Source organism: Phocoena sinus, chromosome 14, assembly GCF_008692025.1.
Source record: "Phocoena sinus isolate mPhoSin1 chromosome 14, mPhoSin1.pri, whole genome shotgun sequence".
Lineage (NCBI taxonomy): Eukaryota > Metazoa > Chordata > Mammalia > Artiodactyla > Phocoenidae > Phocoena > Phocoena sinus.
The window spans coordinates 46,238,270-46,263,204 of record NC_045776.1 but is presented as its reverse complement, the minus strand read 5'-3'; the positions used below and the strand labels follow the sequence as shown (position 1 = coordinate 46,263,204).

Here is a 24,935-nt window from a genome sequence, read left to right as displayed (position 1 = left end):
TTCTATGAGTGCCTGCGAGGTGCCAACTGTCCTAGATGCTGGAAGGAAAAAATGAATGTGACAAGTCCCTGCTCTCAGGGCCTTTAAGGTCAGGACCAGGGCTGCACACAAGATCTCAAAATAGAGGCAGACACGGGATACGCTCTGGGAGCACGTAGCAGAGACACTTGATTCAGCCTGCGACCCTGAGAGATGTCCTGAGATGGAATCTTGGGGGCTGAATAGAGTCAGATGGGGCAAGACTGTGGACTAAGCCATAAAAGTGTGAAATAGCGTGAGAAGTTCAATTCTACTGCAGTTTAAAATGCAAGGTGGAGGATCAATGGGAGGTAAAACTGAGTCATCAACCCGCAGAGTCCCCCTTCCTCAAAGCCAAACCCTGAGTCACAGGAACTGTGGGTTCTTTCCCCATCTCAGGCACTTCAACTCTGTTAAATGTGCTTTCTGAGTCATGGAGATGCCGATCTACTGAAATACTGAGACTAATTTCTAGAAATCGCATGAGACATTAATTTCATTGAAAAAAAAAAAAAAAAGCCAGTCGACACTCATACAGCAATCACATCTGGATCTTTTGGGCTTTGGAATCCCTGCCCACTAAAAAGAGCTCCTGGTACGACTCCTTTTATCCTTAAATATGTGATTCCTTTCACGTGCAAGTGCTGGGCCTCGATCAAGAAGACTTTAGTATCCCCGGGGTGCAGGGGCAGTGCTCCCCAGGTGGGGGACAGCTGCTCTCCCTGGATTTAGGTGAGCCTGACACACAGTGTCCCATTTTCCTGCTGGACCTCCTGTGTCTCCTCCGTGTCCAGGGACCCACTTCTTTCTGACACATCTGGATGGGTCAGATTGATGCTCTTGATCTAGCTGTGGGTAGTTACTGTGAGAAAGCATGTTCTCACAGAACCTCAGAAAGATTCTCTAAACTCAGGTACCTAACCAGGGTGGCTAGAGCCTTCCAGCTGGTCACCAAACCCATTTATTCTTCTCTCAAGGCAGGAGTGGAAGTGATGTGTCTCATTTCCTGGCCTGGCCCATGAAAATCTCCCACAAATCATTCCTCCTGCCCTTCTGTCACCCAGTGACACATGTATGTATGGCTAGGGTGACCTTGGAAGCCACATGTGGAAGATGGGGGAGTCACTGGCACTCTGAGCGACCACATGGAATGGCACAAACTTTCTGTCTCCATTCCAAACTCCCATGACTCGAAACCCAATTACGGCCAAGTAAGCAAGAAATAAACTTCAATGAGGCTTAGGTCACTGAAATCTTAGAGCTTGTTAGAGCAGCTAGCCTATTTTAACTAAGAGATCTGCCTAAATATATTTGTGGCTAATTCTCTTTCTTTCTTTCTCTTTTTCAAAAACCAGTACTACAGGAAACTATCCCATGGTTTCAGAGCACTGTAGTACCTTCTTCCCATAGGAATTTGGTTTTGTTCATCCAAAGCATAATAACTATTATATAATTGAATCAGAGTCTGCGAAAAGGGGTATCTACAAAGGATAAGCTGATAACATAAATCCATAAAGCTGGCCTGGTATGGAAAAAAGGAAACCAACAATTACTGGGACGCGCTTGCTGCTTAAAGAAGACGTCTCTGTTTAGTTTCCAACGATCACTGCCATGTCAGAATGCAGGCCATCTTTCCATTTTTTGAGAGGACAGGAAGAGCCAGAATCCTTTTATGTGAATTTTTGTCGGTTTTTAAACTCTGCCAGCTGAATAAAACACAGCTGCGGGCTTTTCATGAACAGACCCCCTGTGTCTGAACTGTGACTTTCAAGTGATCCAGAATCCAGCTTTCTGACATAGCCCCAAACCATCAGGGCTGGTAGCAGGTACCTTCTCAGAGAGCTCAGCACCATCTCTAGTGCAAAAGACACTAGCCCAGAGCATGTCTCGAAGACTTCAGGAACCAAATTTGGGCATTCCGAGAGTCCCCATCGGCCTGGAATGTGAAGCCTGCTGAACCCAAGAGGTGCTGGGCCTTGGGGCAAGAGACTGAGAGCAAACAGCTTCTTAGCCAATTGTGAGGCTATGCTCGACAGCAGCAGTAGGTATGGGAATTCAGAGTGGTACCCAGTGGATAACAAGGGCTGAGAACCCAAGAGTGACCCAGAGAGTGGCGTCTTCATGCAGCTATTCACGCTTTCCGTCCGGATCAGCTCTGACCAGCGTCAGAGTTAATCTCAAACGAGTTGACTCTGCGTGTGCAGATGACAAGCCTGCTCCCTTACCGCTACCCTTGTTCCCCTGAACCACCAGCTGTTGTCCTAAGGCTCCCGGCATCCACTGACTGTCACTGGAGAAACTTCTGAACGTGCGTAGCAGCACCTTCTTCCATAGACCCAGAGCCCCCGAACAGCCCAAGGCCTCGGGAACGGAAAATCTTCCCAAGTTAAATTTTAGGAGCAGAGAAAACCACTGTAGATCCTGGAGCCTACTTCAAGGAGGGGACGGCCTTCTTCGGATAAATTCAGATGACATTGTGCAAGGCACTGTTTTCATTGCTAGGCTGAGCTTCAGCTTTGCCGATGAAGGTACCATCTTCTTTGGGCTCAGGCCTGCTGGGATTTAATCCCCACCTTCACTACTTTCTAACAGTGGGGACCTTCTTTGCTGGACTGGGGGAGGGTCAAATGAAATTACGGAGATAAAGCACTTAGTACAGGTATTCAGTACCGTGCCTAATACGTAGGTTACCACACACACCCCGCCCCCCCCAGCAATAGCTTCTGCTGTTATCATGGAGAATGAAGCTGTATCATGTCAAGAGGTTTAGGCAGGGGTTGTTTAAAGACAGCACTAGTGAGTACTGCAAACATGATACACATTCAGTGTGTGTCTGTTTAATGTAACAGTAACCGTAATTAAGTCTAAGATTTAGAGAGCAGGAAGCTAACAGTTTCTGTTTCCCATCCTGGGGCTAAAAGGGGATGGGTTCCAGGAGAAGTGAACTGTCAGGCGGTTCCACTGTACATTCACCCATATTTTATTAGTGATTCTGATATGGAAGGAACCAGATACAAAGATCGTGAAAAGGGATCCAGTGTCTGCAAGCAGCTCCACTGACCAAAAGGGCACTGAAGGACATTTACTAATGAGGATAATTAAACATGACTTGATAAACACCCAAAGCCCCCCAATCACGGCAGTGAAGCAGATAAAGAAGGGACCTCACCCTCTGAAAAGAGACTGGGCATTATACTGAGTCTGTCCAACTGCCAACAGCACTGTGAGGAAATAATGGTTGTGTTCAGAACACATCTAATGCCAGTTTCAGAAACGGGCCTGACCTAGTCACATGACAATGGAAACCAGAGCAGAATATCCACACGTACCCGAGAAAAGTCTACTGTCCACAAGACAAGAGAAAAGATATGGAGGTGTTTTTTTGGTCTGTTTGTTTTGTTTTTCTTTTCTTAGGCTCTACAGTTTTAGCTATTTTGTTAAAGAAACTAGCAACCTGTGTTTTGGCACGGAACTTAAACAGAGATGCTAATCAACAGCAGGGAAGATAAAGGCTCCCTTGTAAAGGACCGTTTTGCTTTGTTTTCTTTCTAATCAGTTAGCTCCTTAAGGATACTTCCTCTGGGCGGGAAGAATAAGAATTTTGGCTAAGCCAGCTTTAGGCTAGGCATCACAGCCTCCTGGCGACAGCTGCTGCAGACCTGCCTTTGCCTGTAGCCACAAGCCTCCACCAACTAGCTAAACTGACCTCTGAGGTCTACCCATCTTTGAAAGCTGATGATTCTGAAAGACTGTCTGGCAGAGACGTCCAGCAGACCACAGCCAGATCATGACAAGCTGTCTGCTTCCTATGGCACAGTCTCCAACCACATCTGGAGGTCACACCCATGCTCTGTAAAATACCTGCTACGTGTAATAAAAATCGACCAAAACTTGTCTAGAATGTAACATGGCACCAGTTCCATTTCCGAGGCTCACTCTTGTAAAAACATAATGTCTTCAAAAAAAAAAAAAACAATAAAAAATATGAGCCAAAGTCTGTTGCCAAAAAGGCTTAATGCATGCTTCAAAGAAATAGAATTTCTAACAGGAGCCACATGTGAATTATGGACAATAGTATACAGTATACTTCACAAAACTGAACTTCTCAGGAACCGGCTATGACTTTAAGATTAAAAAGCAATGGCATCTTGTTTAGAACATGGAGAAGCATTTGGCATAAATTCACTTAGAAAGTAAGAGTATTAAATAAAGTGTTTCTTTTTCTTAAGGAAAAAAAGTAAATGATAAAGTCCATCCAAAACTTTAAAATAGAAATCTTGATGAAATCTATTGGAGAAAATATCCTAACAGATAGAGAGATATATTAGAAAGCTCTAGTAATGAAAACAGCATGGTATTGGCCTAAGAATAGACAAATAGGACAACTAGTACAGCACAGAGCATCTGGAAGCCACCCCACAGGTCCACACATGTATAACCACCTGCTTTATGACAAACAAACCCCTTCAATGCAGTGGAGATGGGTTATCGTTTTAGTAAACAGTGCTGGATAGCCAGCTAGGAAGAAAACAGAAGAGACCCCTGATCTATATCTTTTTTTTTATTGGAGTATAATTGCTTTATAATGCTGTGTTAGTTTCTGCTGTACAATGAAGTGAATCAGCTATATGTATATCTATATCCTCTCCCTCTTGGACCTCCCACCACCCCCATCCTACCCAACTAGGTCATCACAGAGCACTGAGCTGAGCTCCCTGTGCTATACAGCAGGTTCCCACTAGCTAGCTATTTCACACATGGTAGTGTATTTATGTCAAACCTAATCTCCCAATTTGTCCCACCCCCCTTCCCCCTCTGTGTCCATATGTCCGTTCTCTACGTCTGCTTCTCTATTCCTGCCCTGCAAATAGGTTCATCCGTACCATTTTTCTAGATTTCCACAAATATGCGTTAATATACGATATTTGTTTTTCTCTTTCTGGCTTACTTATATTACATGAATAATCCATTACAGATGGATCACAGACTTAATATAATAGGTAAAACCATAAAGCTTCAAGAAGGCAAGATTGGGCTTCCCTGGTGGCGCGGTGGTTGAGAGTCCACCTGCCGATGCAGGGGACACGGGTTCATGCCCCGGTCCGGGAAGATCCCACATGCCGCGGAGCGGCTGGGCCCGTGAGCCATGGCCGCTAAGCCTGCGCGTCCGGAGCCTGTGCTCCGCAGTGGGAGAGGCCACAACAGTGAGAGGCCCGCGTACCGCAAAAAAACATAAAATAAAATAAAATAAAATAAAAAAGAAGGCAAGATTTTTTTGGGGGGGGCATTCATTAACTCAGGGAGACAAAGTTTCCTTAAATAGGTATAAATGCACTAACCATAATGGAAAAAACTGATAAATTAGACTTCATTAAAATTAAAAACTTCTTTTCATCATAAGGTACCACTAAGAGAATAAAAAAGCAAGCTACAGAATGGAAGATATTTATAATACATTTATCCGACAAAGAACTGATATCCATAGTATAGAAGGCCCTCCTACAAATCAATAAGAAAAAGACAAACAACCCAATAGAAAAGTAAACAAATAAGCTGAACAGACACTTCACAGAGAAGATATCAAAATGGCAAGTAAGTCAGTAGGAACATCCCAATTAAATCATAACGAGGCATATACCACCAGAGTGGCTAAAATTTTGAAAGACTGAGAAAACCCAAGGGCTAGTGAGGATGTAGGGCAACTGGAAGTCTCATATGCCGCTGTGGCCGGGGGAGTGTGAACTGGTACAATCACTTCGGAAAACTGGCAGGATTGTACTGAGGGCTGCACCTATGTGCATATTCTAGGACCTAGAAATTCAATCCCTGAGCACATACCAGCACAAATGCGCCAAAACACAGGCATAAGAACATTCATAGCAGTTTTATTCATAATAACTCAGCTGGATCAACTCAAATGCCAAGTGTAGTAGGATGGATAAATAAAATGTGGTCAATTCTCACAACACAACGGTATTTGGCAATGACAAGAAATGAACTACTTCTAAATGTAGCATGGATGAATCTTACAGATAAAATATCGAGTAAAGGAAGCCAGGCAGGAAAAGTACCTACTGTATGACATCCATTTTTATAATAAAATCCAAAACCAGGTAATGCCCATCTATGGTGATGGAAATAAAAAATACTAGTTACTTTTGACACAGGGCATACTGCCTGACAGGGGGGTACACAGTGAGCTTCCGGGGTAATGGAAACATGCTTTGTTGACATGAGTGGTGATTATACTCTGAAACAGGGAGGAAGCCTGCTTCTGGTTGGGATAGAGAAAAGCATGAGATTATCATTGACACTCTAATGCTAAGAACAAGCCAGGTATGTTACTAAATCACAGATTTCTGAGAACATAAGATAGCTAAAAACACAATGAGATCTAACTGAATGAAAATAAAGAAACCAGCAAGCCCTTTCTAGGAGAAAGGAGACCCATAACTGTTCTTATCCCCGGAGGAAGAGTGAGAAGAGTCATTCAATGGTAAAAGGACAGATCACCCCGACTCTGAAGGAAACTTTAGTGGCCGTGAGTGGATATAGGCTTGATGGAGTCACATCCTTGGGGAGCCTGTACCCACCACCAGCTCCTTCCCATAGCCCTTTACCTAGCGCACAAACTGGGGGTCCACCAAAGGGTGGGTGCAGGGCCACAGATCTGTCATACTAAGGAGGGAGTTTGGATTTGATAATTTCCAAAGAGCAGATGGGGTGTGCATCCAGAGACCGGACTCTCATGAGGAGGCCGCTGCAGGTCAGTGATGCTTCTGACCTAAGTGAAGGCAGTGGCCTGGATGATGGTGAAAGTGAATGGATCTCATGAACCACTTTAGAGGCAGAGGAGACAGAACCTTCGGTGTAGGCTTCCTATGCTGCATATTTTATTCCGCTATTATGAGGTACAAGTTAGAGTGAATAAAAAACCCGTTATCTAATTTTGTCACAATTTTCTATAATGAGAACTGCAAATGGGAATCGTAAGAGGATCAGAGAATGGGTGGAGGCTCTTGATCTAGACGAAACTGCCATCAAAGAACCAAGAGGCAACAGGAAGACGCCACAGGAAGACCAGCGCTCTTTCAATAAAGAAATGAGCCACTGAGGTCAATCCAGAGCAAGTTCCAGAAGAGTCTTTGGACTATCAAGAAAGTGGGTAGGAAGCGACACATTCGTGCCCAAGAGTTGATCTGGGAGCAGAGAAAATTTCCCGGGTCAGGTAAAGAAGAGGTTGAAGATTGATAACAATTTTAATAAATCTTGCAATAGGTAAGTTTTACCATTTGATCTCAAGCATCAATCTAAGTGGACACAGTCAGTAATGGAAGTTAAGTCTTTCCTAAAATAACTACAACAATAAAATTTCATTAAATAATTTCTTAAAGGAATTGGAAGGGAAGAGAAAAAGCCAGATCAGCTGACATCAAGTACCCTGGTCCAGACCCTCGGATGCTGTGAAATATCTTGGTTCTTGATTCTATGCAGCATCCAGTCATGACTGATGTCCTTCTAGTTGTTACTATTTTTACCGAAGCTTCACTGAGTCGGGCTTAGGTTTATGCCTAGAAAATTATGCACAATGACATGAAAAATAAAATGCTGAAAGAAGATTTATGAGATAATGTGATCAGTATAATGTTTGCTGTTCTTGAACATAGCTCAGGAAAGTGAAAGGACAGATTAATGAGGGATTAAGCCAAACATGAATTTTAATATCCAAAGACATTTATAAGCAAGAAACCCTGGGGTATATTTATAGAGCCACTTTAATTAGTCAGTATTCAAAACAGCTTTACACATGAGTCAAGTTTTCAACAGATTTAAAATACACATCTCTTCTAAATGAGAGAATTGAGGTATTGTAAACCAAGCATGGAATCAGGAATCGGAAGATTCGGGCTTGAGTTCTGACTCTGCCAGTTACAGACTTGGAGAGCAAATCACAAAACCTTTTCAAATGGAAAATGGAAAACTCTGATGGACTGCCACAAAGATGAAACACAACAATGGGTGCGAATGTGCTTTGTAAAACAAAAAGCGATATATCCTCAAAGGAGTAAAGAAGAGAAAGAGAACATATGTTCAGAAATTTGCTTGAATTAATTTTTCAAGTTAACAGTCCTATCACTAATGTCTACGTATATACTCTGCAGACAGAGTATTTTGAATTTACTGATAATGATCCCAGACCCAAGGATTCTGGGTTCTTTACCTGACTACTACCCCCAACACTTGCATTAGTATATGGAAGTGAGAGCTATCCAATGTATCTAAGAAATACCTCTCACAGGGATTGCTCATGGATTATACTCATACCTTCCAGATAATTTCAAAAGGAACTGTATATTGATAACTATATAGTTAGTTTAGGCTGTATCATCAGACAGACCTGGATTCAAATCCTACTTCTATCACTTCCTAGTTGTATGAATTTATAGACTCCAACAATCCCTATCTGTTTGCTAACACAAAAGTGGACATAGTCACAATACAGTACACAGCTTTCAAAGATTTAAGAGGTAACAGCATTTAATGTGCTTAGCAGAATGCCTGGTATGTAGTACAGACCTCGAAAGTGTTAGTTACAATGATATCTACAATGTTGCTTCCCAGCAGATAAAGTTCTTCATTTTCCACCTATTGGTCATTCCCATCCTCGAACAGGGATGCAGCTCCTTATGTACACACAGAAGCGCATGTTATTCTATAACCAGTCAGGAGCTCAACATTTATTAAGCAACTACTGTAAGCCAGGACCATGACAGACATCACGGGTACAGAGGTGAACTGGATATTGTCTCTTACATTCTCAAGGATGTAAGATTCTTGGGAATTCCCTAGCGGTCCAGTGGTCAGGACTCAGCACTTTCCCTGCCAGGGCCCGGGTTCAATCCTTGGTTGGGGAACTAAGATCCCACAAGCCATGTGCGGAGTGGCCAAAAAGAAAAAAAAAGTAAGATTCTTGAGGGCAGATCTTTGTTGGCTCTGCCCACCTCTGTTACCCAATGATTAAAATAGTGCCTGATTATTGAATGTGCTTGGTAAGTGTTTATGAAATGAATAGCTTGTGCTTTTTCTGCCATACTGATAAAAATCCAAATTCCAACATAGAAACTATTTTTACTTTTAGTTTGGATATGCAATGAAGAAAAACTGTAAAGAAAAACATTTTTATCAGTACGGATATAATTAGTATTAGGTGTAAATCCTGGGCTCCTTGAATCAATGTTAATGATCTTCTCACAAAATAAATACAATGACATTTGGCACTTTGGAAAAAAAAAATCAATAAGCAGCACAGGCTGGAAAGAATTCACCAAGTGTCTGAGAATGTGATAAAGGAAAAGAAACTTGATCCCATTCTTTTACTCTATGTATTAACATTTTCCCCACCACTTTAATTTTTTGTTGTTGTTGTTTGTTTCTTTGTTTTGTGGTACGCGGGCTTCTCACTGTTGTGGCCTCTCCCGTTGCGGAGCACAGGCTCCGGACGCGCAGGCTCAGCAGCCATGGCTCACGGGCCCAGCCACTCCGCGGCATGTGGGATCTTCCCGGACCGGGGCACGAACCCGCATCCCCTGCATCGGCAGGCGGACTCTCAACCACTGCGCCACCAGGGAAGCCCACCACTTTAATTTTAAGATGATAAAATTTCACTTAGAGATTTAAAGATTTAAAACATTGCTCACCTGGTCTTCTTCTCCTCCACCTTCTTCATCGTATTTTAAAATATTATCTCTTACATCGTCTTCTGGATCAATTAAAAGTTGCTTGGCTTGGCGTTCCTTATCCCGACGTTTCATCCATACTACAAACATCAGAACGAGGACTAGGCAGAAAGAGAGTAAAGACGTACAGTGTAGTAATTTTAAAAACTCGACCTGTCTAATCACAGTCTTCAACATTAAAAATTTATACTTATATGGCTGGAAAACTTGTAATGCGTCTTCTACTCTGTTACCTATTTCTGGCCTCACATGACCAGAGACAAGACAAAGCAGAGGCCCTGAGCGCTAGGTTTAGAGTGTGAGGACCCGGGTTCTGCAAACTGGTGCCCTGTGAACTCACTGAGTGGACGTCTGTCCTCAGTTTTACCATCTACAAATGGGGACAAAAATTATTTCTGTCTTTTACTTTGTCTTGCCAGAGGATAGGATACGCTTAATATAATGGCTTGTAAATTTTAGAACAGCAAACAACAGTAAGTGAAATAGTCACTCGTTATTTAATTGCTGTTTCATTCCAGTTGATCCGTCATCATTCTACTCCCCAAATCAGAGAGAAGGGCACTTGTCAAGGACGGGACGTGCTGGCCAAGATGCCTTTGGTAGTACATTAGACCTGGATCAGCGACTTGATCATGAGGATTTTTGACTCCCAAGGGCCTGGGTCCTTCTACTGCACTATTGTGCTTTTCTGTTTCCTATTCCACTGCATGTTTCAGGTAAAAAAGCCAGGGGATTAGTTTGAGCACTGAAATAACATTAGGCGTTCATGCTTTACACTTCTGTGCCAGGATTAGAATCATAAATTTTCCAGTGCGTTGATGCTAAAATCAGCATTGATTCATTTTCCTTCAAAATGGCTTGAGTCACTTCTTCATGCCACAATCCATCAGCTCTAAGTCTTTCTTGATAAGGTTGGTGTATATGCCCCATGGTAGTTGAAACTGAAACATATCCTTAAGTGTACATCTAGTGCACATTCCTTCTAAAATCTGGGGCTATCAGTTTACATCCTGAAGCAAAAGATTTAATGACTCTATTTGAGCACATTTTTATTATTGGCCATAAAAGTAAATATCCTCCTTTTAAAGCCATATACATGATCTCATTTGCCATTGTTCCAGGGCTAAATCTACCAAGTGGATTATTAGTACAGCATGTAGGTTTCAAATTATAGTGAGAGTAGTCTCCACATAGGAAGTAAAAAATGCTTAGCCCTCTACAGTAATTGCTTAGAAAAAAAAAAGGGACAGCATTCTAAATTACTAGAACACTTGCAAATGGAGAAAACATAAAAGAAATGGCCAACATTTTCAAGAAAGTGATTGGTGCATAGCATGACCGCACAGTAAACTAAGTCCTGCTGCTATTCAACAATACAACACAGGGTCCAGGCAATTTATTCTTTTAACCTGCATGCTTACAAGTGGCTCCTAAAGTACTTCCCAGTGGTTAATTCCTTGCATTCCACTGAACCAAAGACTGCAAAGTATTTTAAAAAGGAGCAATTCCTTAATCTAGACTTGCTCTAAAGACAGACAGTTTATTGAGCTGTGCAATCATTTCTATTATCCAATGTGCCGTATGAAGTACAATCTCTCACTATTTTATGCAGCCCGTCGAAAACAAATACCTTGATCCTTGCATGGCTGGAGCAGGTTGCTGACTGCACTTTATATGGAGGAAAGCAATACACTTATTTTCCTAAATCACCAACTACGTGCCATGAATTCAGACTCGAATCCTAAGAGAAGGGCTCCAACTGAGCACTGTCTAATATTTTTCTATGAAAAGAGTTTGCTACAGCTCCCCAAGCGATCAGCATCAGAAAACTGCAACAGGGCACGAAAGAGGTAGGCTGGCTGGGTTTGCTGCAAACACGTAAGTGCTTGCAAGGATGCTCAGGGCTTCTCTCATTCTGAAGTGGGCGTGGCTGCAAGAAAATGCTCAGAGGTGGAAGAGAGTTGTTAGGTTACGATGAAAGGCGACAATAAAATGTTACTTTGCTGAACATCCTAGAAGCAACAAGAATTACACCTAAGAGACGAGGAAAGTACTCACTGAGCAGGATGATGATGCAAAGCAGGATTGCAATGATGGCGCCCGTGCCCAGCCCTGCGCCCACAATTCTGTCCACATCTGTGCAGTCCCCGTTGGAGTCACACTGGCAAACCTTCACGCGAAGGATGGAAATATTTGACTTGGGAGGATTACCCGAATCTGTGATTATGATTGGAACTTCATATATCCCGGCTTCAAGAAATTTTATCTTTAAGTTGAGCTGAGCAAAATCACCTATACAAAAAAGGGAAAAATACAGTCTGATAGTTCATACATTATACGATTCAAAAACACATGGCATTTTCCAGAACGTATTACTCCCGAATGGTACATATAAAGCAGTTTTCAACTATCCTGCACTGTCAAGTTTTGTTTGTTTTTTTTTTGTCTCTAAGGGCTTCTAATATCTTATTTAAACTTTAAGTAGCTTTTAAAATACATTTAAGGGGATAATAAAGCACTTAAAATTAACTTTTCATGCCAGGTCAAAGCCTCTCAACTGCACATATATTCAAATAATGAACCTGTTCTCACCATTAAGCCGAGTGATGGTCCAATTTCTCTTAATAGTCACTGGAGACAAAGGAAGATCAAAAGCAAATGGTCCAGCGTTTGGATCAATGTCATAGTCAAGTGCCGTGATGTTAATTGAATTGGGGTCCGGAGTTTCGCAAGTCTCTGCCTCTTGAGGTAGCACTTGAGGGGCATTGTCATTAATATCAAGTAAATAGATCTGCAGCGTTCCTGTTCCACTCATAGGAGGGATTCCTTAAAAGGGAGAAAAAAACCACAAACCGACGCTGAACAATTCTTTCCCTTGAGACTCACTTACGATGAAACTCTAAGTTTCCAGCCTGCTTGCCCCTATCACTGCGTAACCTTGGAAGAATGTAGTTGCCACAGCATCTCGGCAGACTGTTTTCGGTACAAGGCCACTTCATGCCTCTTTTGCAGGATGACCCTGTGCTGCCCCCGCTGGGGCCGCGGGCGCTGAGGGGCGGTAACAAGGCGCATGCGCACGCCCCTGGCCCGGCCAAGGGTGATCCGGCGCCCTCGCCGTCCTTACTCTGGGCCCCGTGCACATCGCGCTCCTCTAGGCACCGGGGATTGTAAGAGAAGCAGAACCCCGGGCTCATGATCTCATGGGCCCTACTCTTTGAGGGAGAACCAAGCCGTGTGCACAAAAGAACCCAAGAATGCTTTTCAAGCTCAGACACTGCTCTGAAATATCGAAACAGTCTACAGACAAGTGATATGGACCCACAGACCTCATCTTGGGGAGGAGCCCATGGAGAAGAGACATGTTATTTACTGATCAACCAACTACTTCCTTGAGAAAGTATTAGGTTGCTCCCTATACGTTATTTCATTGTCATCCTACGAAGTAGGTTTAAACAGATAGGCACCGAAGTTTCTGTAAACTGGTCACAGTCGCACCCTCTTAGAAGTGGTAGGGTTGCTAGTAAAGACTCGTCTGCCTGACCCCAAATCCATTCTCATTCCACTATAAAATGCGGTCTCTGTACTTACCACTTGTGAAAATTTAGACTGCTGATTTGGACTCTGCTGTGTTATAAATATTTATAAATAAATATATAACAAATATAAAAAATGTAATGAAAACATTATTATATAAACATTATATCAAATATATAAGACAATTACATTTAATTATATAATTTATATATATTATATAAATCTAATATAATAGAAATATAGGAATTTTCTAAATAAGCCTGAATATGGAAACCCAGAGGTTTAAGTGACCTGCCCAAGGTCATGAAACTAGGAAGGTGCACACATACACTCCTCAGGAGGGGACAAGGAGAAATCTCCACGGACCTCTCTAAGGAGTATGGGTGGCTCTGAGAGCAGGGAGTTTAAGGTGGAGCAGTAGGATGGCTGTTCACCATATTCTAATAGCACCAGAACCACTACGATTCTTTGTAGTTTGAGTTAGCTTCACATTTAATATTATTTGACTGCCATAACAACTTCACAGAATAGCAAGCAGCAAAAACAACAATTAATAAGGAAACAAAGGCACAGAGATTATAACAGCTTGTCCAATTATTAAGGAGCAGAACTAGGGCTCTAAATCCAGTCTTGTGATTTAAAGTCAAGTGCATTTGCAAAGCATCACAGCTACACAGATTTAACTGCTCACTTCTCTCTTGTATCAAACGCTCTTTCAAGTAGAAAACAATCCACCTTGGTGAATGAAAAATCTGGTTGTAACTCACAACCAACATATATACATATAATTTTATAGCTCTTTAAATCTCAACATAATGGTGCAAGATATATTACTTTAAGTTTCACTGTGGAGAAAGCTACCACTTACATCTGGCGAGACAAGATACAACACACACGAATGCTGTGCTTTGATGTGAAATGGCAAAAGAGGTTCCTGCCAAGTTTCAATTCTAAATATTTGAACAGTAGGTCTCATATTAGAAAGTATAAGAAATATTGCTTTGGCCCTGTCACCTTGTAGATTTCTGACAGATAATGATCTCATTGAATCTTATTATACAGGATTTGGAAAGGTTCTTTGAAACTGTTCTCATCAAAAATGTTGATATGCAACGTTTTTCAAACTGCATATCTCAGCCACCAAATAGAAAAGCCTACTATTTTTATTAGATGCTAACATTCATAGTCCAACATTAAAATGATTTTAGAAGATGGTCATGATTCAGTTTTAAAACTATTAACACATATAGAAATGTTTATTTGAGTGTTTAGTTTGTGCCAGGCACTGTTTTAAAACCTTTACATGTATAAGCCTTGTTATCTTCCCCTGTACGCTATGAGTTATATACTGCTACCATTATCCCTATTTAACAGAAAAAGGAAATGGACAGATTTAAAACCTTGTTGCCAGTCCTGCAGTTAGAAAATGATAGAACTGGAGTCTGGACCCTGGGGGTCAGGTGGAACTTCAAAGCTTCACTCTTAAACCATGTCATATTGAGAGCTGAAACAAGTCCGACTCCAGTTTAACGTGAGTCATTTTCATCTTACATATCTAAAAAAAAGTGCTCTCTATTAATATCAGCCATTTAGAATCCAGCAGAGACCCAGAAATAAAAAAGATGCTAAACTATAAGTTTATGTTTTTCAAAACCAACACACTAAAGCTCAAGTACTCAATTATTTCAATTTAGGCATGAAATTTAGAGTTTCCTAGCCTGTGGCAGACTAGAGGTAGAGAATTAGAAAAAATGCTAGATACAGACAAACTGACGGCAACAAACACATTGACTAGAAGAAATATAAAAAGACCACCTCAAAAACCACTGTGTCTGGGCCACAGAGGCATCAAGGTGCAGCAGGGCAGAAAAACCACAAAGGCTTGTGATCACAATACTAGGTGACCACGGAGGGTATAAGGACATTGGGAACATTCATTATAGAAGACAGGGAATGTATCACAGAAAGCCCAGTGGAAATGGAAAATAGAAATTGGGGCCTTAGAAGAATGAAGGTCAGTTTTCTAGACAATTGGGTTTTGTAGAAAACTTCATTTCCTGATGATGCATTTGTGATAAGGCTCTACGCTCTTAACAACATCCAGGATAATACAGTGACTATATTTAATTACGTACCATTGTCAGAAGCAAGGAAAGTAGCGTTATATATATTATTTTTCACATTTGGAGATTCTCTGTCCAAAACAGCAATTGTAGTTATCTGCCCATTCACAGGATCTATTTTTAGCCAGTTGGCAGGATCAGATAATTTTGTGTATCTACAAAATGAAAGCACAATACATTTAATATTTTTGACATGACACTTAAAAAATAAAGCCTATTTTTCAGGTTCAGTCCCAGGTGAAACCGGTGCGTTAACTTGCATTTTTGTAGATGATGGTTGGACATGCAGCCGTAACGCGGGAAAGAATTTCTGTGGCAGTGGTTTGGGGAGGTACATGACGGTTGTGTGCTGCATGGGCAGGCGCACAGGAAACATTGCAGAGGTGTTCCAGGGGAAAGACCAGGAGCCCAGTCTCCCTACTGCAGTTTGGGGTTAAGGGGGATTTGACAGATCTGATTTTAAGCTGTTATCTAGTTCATAGGATAGCAACCGTGCAGAAAAAATAGCTCAAATATATCTTCTAAGCGCGCAGGAGCCCTAATGTATAGGGCTTAAGAGAAATTTTCATAGAAGTTGAATTTTCTATCACAGAACACTCCTAAAACGTTTACCACCTTATCATGGTGGAGATGTGGTCACAGTGGGGAGGACCTCCCCCCGCCCACCAATTCCCATTCCTTCTAGGATCTCCCCACCTGGGCCAAGCCTCAGAACTACACCCTTCAAGGCAAGTCCCATGGTCTGAGCAGATTTATCTGTATCAGCTTAACCTCCTTTTTTATTTGGCGTGGGGGTAAGCTTTTCAAGCTTGGGAAACCAATAGACGAATTGGAAAACATATCCTATGTTTTGAGAGGTAAAAATCTGCAGGAGTCCAGGATACCTATTCACTAGCTATTTCTCTATCTTGATTCCAATGTATAGAGAAATGAAGGAGATACGCAGTTATTTATCTGTTAGCAACAGTTCTGAAAGAAGTTAAATAAAATATGAGCTAATTTTAAAAATTACCATCACCAGCGATGGATAATAGTCATGTGGAGTATGCTCTGCCAACCATCTACTCCCTCATTAGGAAGGATAAATTAGACTTTGCTGAGGCTGGAAATCTTTACAGATATGTTTTGTAAGTCCTATAACCACTGTACAGGTGAGGGATGAAGATAATTAGCTCTTATATCTTGGTGTTGGCATGAGTTTTCTTTTCTTCCTGATGTGTGGGGAAGAGATAAATGTTATAAGCTTCTGAGACTCCCCTATTTACTCACAGGAGAAACTTTATGTGATGGTTGGCATAAAAGCACAGGTTAAATTATTACTAAAGATTTTAAAAAAGGAAAGAGGACAGGAGAAAAGAGGCTGAAAACTTATTTCTTTAAATAATACATGAGTAGATCCATCTTATATTTCCGACATAATACACTCATGGGTCCACTGAAGAAACTTCATCAAAGAATTAAAAATAATCTCATAATAAGGAGTTTGGGTGCTAATGAAAATTTCTCACTCAGATGGCGAATAGATTTTGTGCACAGCATAGAACAGAACGTAAATTACAAAATGGCATTTGATACCTAATATTTTGCTGCATATATCGATCTGGGTCCTGAGCAGTGAACGTTGTTAACATGGTACCGGAGTGAAGACCTTCCTCTTGGCGAATGATCTTAGGATTTGGGGCAAAATAAGGGTTTTCATTCACATCAATAACTGTGACAGACACAGTTGCAGTTGACTGAGGTGGGTGCTGAATACCCTTGGCTAATGGCACTTGATTTTCTGCAGCGACAGTAAGGACATACATCCTATTTGTTTCAAAGTCGATTGGCTGGAAAAATAAAAAAAAATTTTTTTAAAGGAGAAACCATATTTTTGCAGGAAATAAGAATATTTGCGTTCTGCAGTTTATCCTTCTAGCAACTCCATTTCTAAATATAAGATATTTATATATCTTGGGCATTTCACAGATTTATGTTCACAAAATAATGCTTATTACTATTGCACGCTGTATTTATTTAGCTACATCTAACAACCGAGTTATTCTTAAGAACAGCACTGTTGACCAAAAATAAAAAAAATACTAAATAATCTGGGATCAAGTGAGAACACGATGGTGTAGATTGTACTCTCAAACATTGGTACAAAGACCACTCCTCATCCGGAAAAGCTTTTACCAGTCTGTGATGAAGTGGACAAAACGAAAACTAGAAAATGTGATTTTTTTTTTTCCTCATAAAGCTAAACTTACTCTATTTAAAAGTATCATTCATAATTTGAAGTATACATTTTAGAGTACACACACATATACACCTTAAATAAACAGTAGTGTTTGTAGGTAGAAGGACTTTTATTTTTTCCTTAGTTAGCAAACTAAAAACTTTATTTTTTCTGGCTGTTTTCCAAAATAATTTTGGGGATTTTACTGGTCTGTACAAATCCCAAATCTAAGAATGCCACTCTAGATAAAGGCAATGAGCAAATAACCTTAATGCAAATATTAACTTCCAGAGTTCCACTGAATCCCATTGTCAATAGAAAAGTTACCAGGAGTCAAGGGACCAGACTGGACTTTCCCTCTTAATTTCCCTGATCATCTTCTAGCTGAGGTGCAGGTAAGCATTACTGTGCGTAACAGTATGAAAAAAAGAGCTTGGAGAGCTCTCATGCCGTCCTGGAGAGTCTAAGAAGGACCAAGGGCAGCAGCTACGAGAAAGCCACGATATTAGCACAGACCACACCAGTTTCTTCACCTAGACCACCTCCTCAACTCTTCAGAGTTTCTTCCCTCTCACTCTACAATCCCCAGTTCAACTTCCCTTTCTGAATTATTTTCAGCAAGACGGTAAAGAAGCCAGGAAAGAAGACAATTCTTTTGAGTAAGCGCATTAGCGCCATGAAACATCCCTGACAACATTTACTTTTGCTAAGACGTTTAATGGGTATTAAGCTTATTTATCCCGCAGAACAACATTGAGACTTAGGTACCAGTTATCTCCTCACTGTCTGTGTAAGAACCTGAGGCTTAAAAAACCTGCCATGTTGTCTCCACTACAAAGGGCAGAGCTGGGATTCGAACACAGAGAGGTGGTGCTGTCACTCACTATGCTGTGTTCAGAGAATTTCCCACTCCCACCTCAAGGGGGAGATTACCATTCTACTCATGCACGTATAACATTCTTGGCAACGGAACCCTTAGTACACCTTTCTCTGTAAGACCAACATTCAGGTTCCCTTACGAATCAAGAATGTTCGGATGCGAGGCAAAGAAGCAGCTCTCTTCCCTGGGTGGCTAAAAAGAGATGATCGCTTCAAAGAGCTCTTGCATCCGTTAGTACCATCTACTTGTTAACCTTGAAGTTAACATCCCTTTTACTTCCGGCGCTCAGCTTTGTTTTATTTATTTTTTGACAATTAAGGATCAGAAGGACCAATTTCTTAAAGTCTTGAAAATAGCACTTAAAAACATCAATGTAGAGACTTCCCTGGTGGCACAGTAGTTGACCTCTGCCTGCCAATGCAGGGGACGCGGGCTCGAGCCCTGGTCTGGGAAGATCCCACATGCCGCAGAGCGACTAAGCCCGTGCACCACTACTGAGCCTGTGCTCTAGAGCCCGCGAGCCACAACTGCTGGGGCCAGTGCGCCTGGAGCCCGTGCTCCACGATGGGGGACGCCACCCATCGTGGAGAAGCCCGCGCGCCATGGCAGGGAGTGGCCCCCGCTCGCTGCAACTGGAGAAAGCCCACGTGCAGCAACAAAGACCCAATGCAGCCAAAATTAAATAAAAAATTAAAAAAATTAAAAAAAAACACAAAAGGAAATGCAAGCTAATACTTAAAAAAAAAGAGAAAAAACAGCAATGTAAATTCGAAACCTTTTAAGAGCGTAGGCCCTCTCCTTGCCTACACTCACCCTGTATTACGTCTGTGATATTTTCTGGTTTGTTCCCTGAGCCAATACTCTAATAGCAACCTGTAGACATAAGAATAGTACGTGTGGGGCATCCTTCTTAATAGCTATCAATTGGCCATCAAAAATCCATGATGTAACATATCACTAACATATCCATGGCACTGACAGCACTGTTGAGGGCTGTCCTGTCTTCACTGTTAAAACTCCCCAATGACCTGAAACACAATCATATTCCAGGGATAAAGTGAGACTATCTATGTTGGCCTCGGCATAAGTGAAAAATAACAAACGTGACTCCTCCAAATACATTAACTCAGATTCAGAGATGTTCAAAAGAAAAAAGTCCTGAGATTCAATAACAAACTAAGGGGTAGGTGGCATATATGGGTTGCTGCAGAGTCGCCATCAGAGAGACCATCGCACTTACTTTTACTACGGTGACTAAGCCATCGTTACTGTTGGGGTCGGTTTGAATGGCAAAGCGCCCGGCGGGGTCCCCGCCGCTGATTCTGTAGACGGCGTTCCAGGCTGGCGTGTGGGGCTGATCCTTGTCTGTCACAGTTAGATTAGCAACTATGATATCTACCCTGTTTTCAGGGACTTCGCCATAGAACTATAAGAAAAGACAAAGCTCAGTCAGAGGAGTGACAGGCGCCGCTGAAGGACAGTGTGTCTTGATGACCACACTGCCCTGATTTTACCACCCCATTAAATCTTTATTATCCACACTAAACGAGGAGATTAGTAATGCAGGTAATCACAGCATTTATGTTTGACTTTAAAAACACTATAACTTTTTTCGGCCCTCAAATTTTTTTTTTTGAAATTATGTTACAGTTTCATTAATATTAAATTAGCGTCCTTCGGTGAGTATCTGGGTGCGGGGGAGTGGGCAGGAGTAAAGGACTTGTCTGAGGGAAATCATTTTACTCAAGAGATCATAATTATATGCTGACAAAGTAGCATCTATCAGTCATGTGGTTCGTGCACCTGAAGATATTCATGAATATTTTGTTATAACAGCATGAAGTCTTTTTAGGGCATTTCTTCCAGGCAGCATGTTTTAACAACTTTATCAGTGGACTTGGAGAGAACGGAAAAACAAATTACTTCGGTGCCTTATTTAAAACCCTGGTGTAAGTGACAGGAAACTTAGGAGTCAGTAGCCATTCTACAATGAGAAGAATGAGAAGCAAGTTCCAGCTCTGTTTTAACGCATTTATTATTCATGACAAAACTTCTCAGTAATGGACCACAGGCCTAGACTTCTGTGAGTGACAGTCTGTACTTACTGTCATGGCAGTAAACTCTGGAGGATTGTCATTGACATCTGTCACCGTGATGACAGCCGTGGCTGTGTTTGAGAGGCCATATGTGGGATTGCCTTCCATGTCTGTAGCTTGAATTATTAACGTATACTGTTGCACTTTCTAAAAAGACATAAAGATAACAACTTAAATGAAACGAATTCCTCAAGAAGACGTAACAGTTGTTCTGTAAATGGCTCTTGATTACACACGGAAAGCACAGCATTATTCACCCTGATTAACAGGACTCAAAATTTCCCAAGTGGAGTTTACTTTAACTTGTGAAGCACAGGTCTGGTCCTTGTCTAGAGAGATTTAACTATATGTTTTCGCCTCTACTGGCGGAAAGGAAAGCGTGGCAGATGTGTGAAATTCACTGCGAAGCTGAAACTTCCATCTGGTCTCAACCTTTCTTTTTCTTCTGAACTTCACAACTTTGTCATCAAGCATTCAAGTCATGTGGTTTGTATTTACTTTCTCATACGTTAATTTCTACTCGGTTTAGGATACTGAACACAATAAAGAAACTTGAGAGAGAAGAAAGCATATATAATTCATAAAGTATATATGCTTTCCTTTTATATATCCTTAAAGATGTTCCTTCTATTATACCAAGGTTGATACCGTAATTTTCTCCGAACTTCCATTAGTGTATACTATTTACAACTATAGAGGAGAGAGACATTGTTAAATGAAGTCAAAACCAGAATAAAGGGTTTGTGTCTATATCCTTCATTTTGTAACACAGTAGGCATTTAATAGTTGCATACTCAGTGGACTGCTATTAGGGTTTGTGTCTATATCCTTCATTTTGTAACACAGTAGGCATTTAATAGTTGCACACTCAGTGGACTGCTATTTGGGCATAACACTCATTGGGTCCACAGACCTATAATGAATACGGATACATTTTCATATAGATGGTTAATATCAGATAGGCATCACTGCCTTCAAATTCCAGACTGAAGTTTTTAAAGGGGAGCCCTATTCAGCTGTAATGTGTCTAAGAGAAAAATCTTGAGATCGTCTGAAATGTCTACAGCACTAGTTGATGAAGTTCTGTATTAGGAAAACCTAAACAAAACAAATACCTGAAGTCATTAGAAATCTCTGTGGAAATTGGCACAGATAAAAAACATAGATCATTGAAACATGTTAAAACATCCTGAACAACAAAACTCACTTCTTCATACAAAAATAAACAGTCACTGCAACGAGTAGTTTTCTCTAATTCTAAATATAGCCAACATTATGAATGGCCACTCTTGAGGGATTTCTGCAGCTTAGAGAGAACAGACACAAATTGTAGCTTTTGCTTTAGTTGTTAGTGGGAAAGGCAAAAGGCAAAGAAAGGGGTAGGAGGGAAAGTCAAACCTCACACATTCAATTTTTAGTGTCTGTCCACCAAGACGCCAATCTCTAGCAGTTATTTCAGTTCCTTTTCCTTTGTCTTCCAAAAAAAACACCCACTTTTTTGATTGGAAAAAAAAAAAAGAAACAAAGGAATAGTGTTGGTTGAGCCATTTAAACTTTTCTTAACCCATAACCCCTCACCATAATGCTTACACAGGCTAAAATATTTCTCAATGATTTCCATTCCCAATCAAGAGTGTCATTTCGGCTTAATGCTCTCACAGTTAACAAGAGAATTTTGTAGGGCATTCAATTCAGCCTCCCAGCTGAAAATCATGAAAAATAAAAATTTGTTATGACTTTGAAATGCCATTTTTGTTGGCTGCTATTTGCACAAACAGATGAACATTCTCAAAAAAGAAAAAAATGGAATTTTTTACAGAAGATAAAAAATGTACATAGGTATTATCTGGAGATATGGTTCTTTGTTAATGTCTACTTTACAGTGATCTTCAGAATTATATAAGCATAATATGTACCGTTTTCCACTGAGCTGAAATATTGGGATCAGTAGCTAATACCTGAAATTTCCTATTGCTTCAAGCAAGTCTTCAGATATCTAAGTTACAAAAGAACATTGTTATTTCTAAAATGCAGTGTTTCTTCGAGTAAAGAAAAATACCAACTTGGTAAATAATATAATCTCCAATTTTAAGTGCCTGATTGGTAAAAATGCTTTTACATTTAGTAAGGAAGTCATCGCAGTCTATGTTTTAGACAACTGAACTATTTAGAGCTTCTTGCCTAATTTAGTTACTTGGCATCTGGTTCTGAATGACTGACATTTAGATTTCATAAGAATTTGACTTCCCACCCTCATAGTTTCGCATCTGATCAAGGGGGCTTTGCTTAAAAACATTTCCTTGCTTTCTGTTCTAGAAAGGACAAAGTCTCAACCCCTCTGCTTGCTGTCAATCCTTCCATGTCTGTGACTCACCTTTCCCACCAAAGCTCTCACCTTCCATTCACTGACCCCATACCTTGAGCTGTTTGTATTTATCTTCAAATGCCTATCGCATCCCTGCGCCACTGCATTTGGCATTTTCCTCGGCCTGAATCAGTGGTTCTTAACTGGAGCGATTTTGCCCTACATCTCCCCCAGGGGATATTTGTCAATAACCTGAGACATTTCTGGTTGTCACAACCGGGTAGTGCTACTGACGTCTAATGGGTAGAGACCACAGACGCTACTAAACACCTACGATGCACAGGACAGGCTCCCACAACAGAGACTTATCCTGTCCAAAATGTCAACAGAGCCAAGGTTGAGAAACCCTGGCCCAGAATACCCTTCCCCCTTTATCTGAGCCTAGCAAACACGAAGCTTAAAGTCACCTCAGAGATGACTTCTGAAAGTCCTTGAGGAAGAGCTGTTTGCCTACTCAGGACACACCTCTATCACTGTTTCTAGTTTCTGAGGCTGTTATCAGTCCATCTGTCTGTCCTCCCCGGCTACATACACACATGCCCACACCCCTCCCCAGGGTCATCGCTTTGCAGACGTTTATGTCCCTGGCATATAGCGTAATGCCCGACACAGCATAAGCAAGGGACAAATGCTTTTGAATCTGTAGCTGGTGGATGAATGTATGGGAAACCTTGGGCCTTGCATTATATTATAAAAATCACTTCAGGTTTGGGAAAAACCATCTCCTTATTTACATGGCTAGCTATCATTTATTCATTAAAACATATATACTGGGAGCGTAAACTAGCTCACTGTTTCCCAAACCGCTAAACTGATTCATATACCATCTTCCCAATTCTGCTATATCCTCGTATTTCTACACCATGAGTCACTTACTATTTATCTTGACGTGAACTCCCTTTTAAAAAACAATTTATTGTAAAAGTACTGTAAATGGAAAAGTAGCATCACTTGCCATAAATATAACTCTAAAACTAAACACAATACAATGCCTGTGCTCGGGCAGTCTCTACTTGATGGAGTAGCATCTAAAAGACTTTTGGTCCCTGGTTTTCCCCAGAGGCTTCCCTACGTGTATCAGTTAAAACCATTATACTTGTGTGCCGTACTTTTGAAACTAGAGCCCTGAACTAGAGTGCTCTAGGTGAACGAAGAGGTGAGAACAGTCAGTCATCCATTTGGCACACATTTAATGAGTGTCTACTAGGTGCCAGGCAGTGTAGTGCTTACCCGGACAAAATAATGAACAAAACCAGAGATGGCTTTGCTGCCATTAAGTGAAAGAGACAAATATGAATGGGTCACAGGGCCAAATGTGCAATGCAACCATAGTGAGAGTAGGAAGAAGTGATGGGAGGAAGCTTTCGTAGGGTGCCTTCAACCAGTCCTCCAAACCTGGAGGGAGGAATGAATGCAAGACGCATTTTGGGGGTAGACTGAGAGGAACTTGACGGCTAAATCAATCAGTGGATGGAAGGCAGGGCACAGGAAAGGGAGGTATAGACCATGATCTTGGGAAACTGGGGAGGTGGCACACTGATCACATGAAATAGAAAATTCCTCAGGAAGCACAGATCTAGGGAGATGATAGGTTTGCTTTTGAAAAGATGCACTGAGTTCAAGGATGGACAAGTAAGTAATAATGTCTGAGAACTTGGGAGGGAAGTGCAGGTTCGTGACCCCGTTCAAATTCTTAAATGCAAAGCCCCAGTTCCCTCATCTGTGAAATGGGGCTGACAGTGCTATCTACCTTGTAAGTTTGTGGGCTAAAACATTTTTTTTGAATGGTTGCTGTATACCGGGGCATTGTTCTAAGGGCCTTGATAATAAAAAAATAACATTTATTGCAAAGGAGCACTAACTATGAGCCACACTATACATTGTGTCTCATTTAGTCCTCAAAGTAAACCTATAAGGCAGGTGGACTGTTTTCATCCCCATTTTACAGAGGAGGAAACCAAGGC

General features: G+C 41.2%; 1 protein-coding gene across 3 annotated transcripts in view; it reads right to left on the bottom strand.

Annotated features, from left to right (window-relative positions):
• CDH2 (cadherin 2) overlaps positions 1-24,935 on the bottom strand; it is a 214,774-nt gene that overhangs the window by 22,217 nt on the left and 167,622 nt on the right. For all 3 annotated transcript variants that reach the window (XM_032602880.1, XM_032602881.1, XM_032602882.1), the window contains 7 exons: positions 20,616-20,753; positions 19,751-19,936; positions 16,988-17,241; positions 15,425-15,567; positions 12,348-12,581; positions 11,814-12,047; positions 9,717-9,856 (listed from right to left, as the gene is read on the bottom strand). In XM_032602880.1, the coding sequence (XP_032458771.1) occupies positions 9,717-9,856; positions 11,814-12,047; positions 12,348-12,581; positions 15,425-15,567; positions 16,988-17,241; positions 19,751-19,936; positions 20,616-20,753 (1,329 nt within the window). The remainder of the gene's footprint in view (positions 1-9,716; positions 9,857-11,813; positions 12,048-12,347; positions 12,582-15,424; positions 15,568-16,987; positions 17,242-19,750; positions 19,937-20,615; positions 20,754-24,935) is intronic.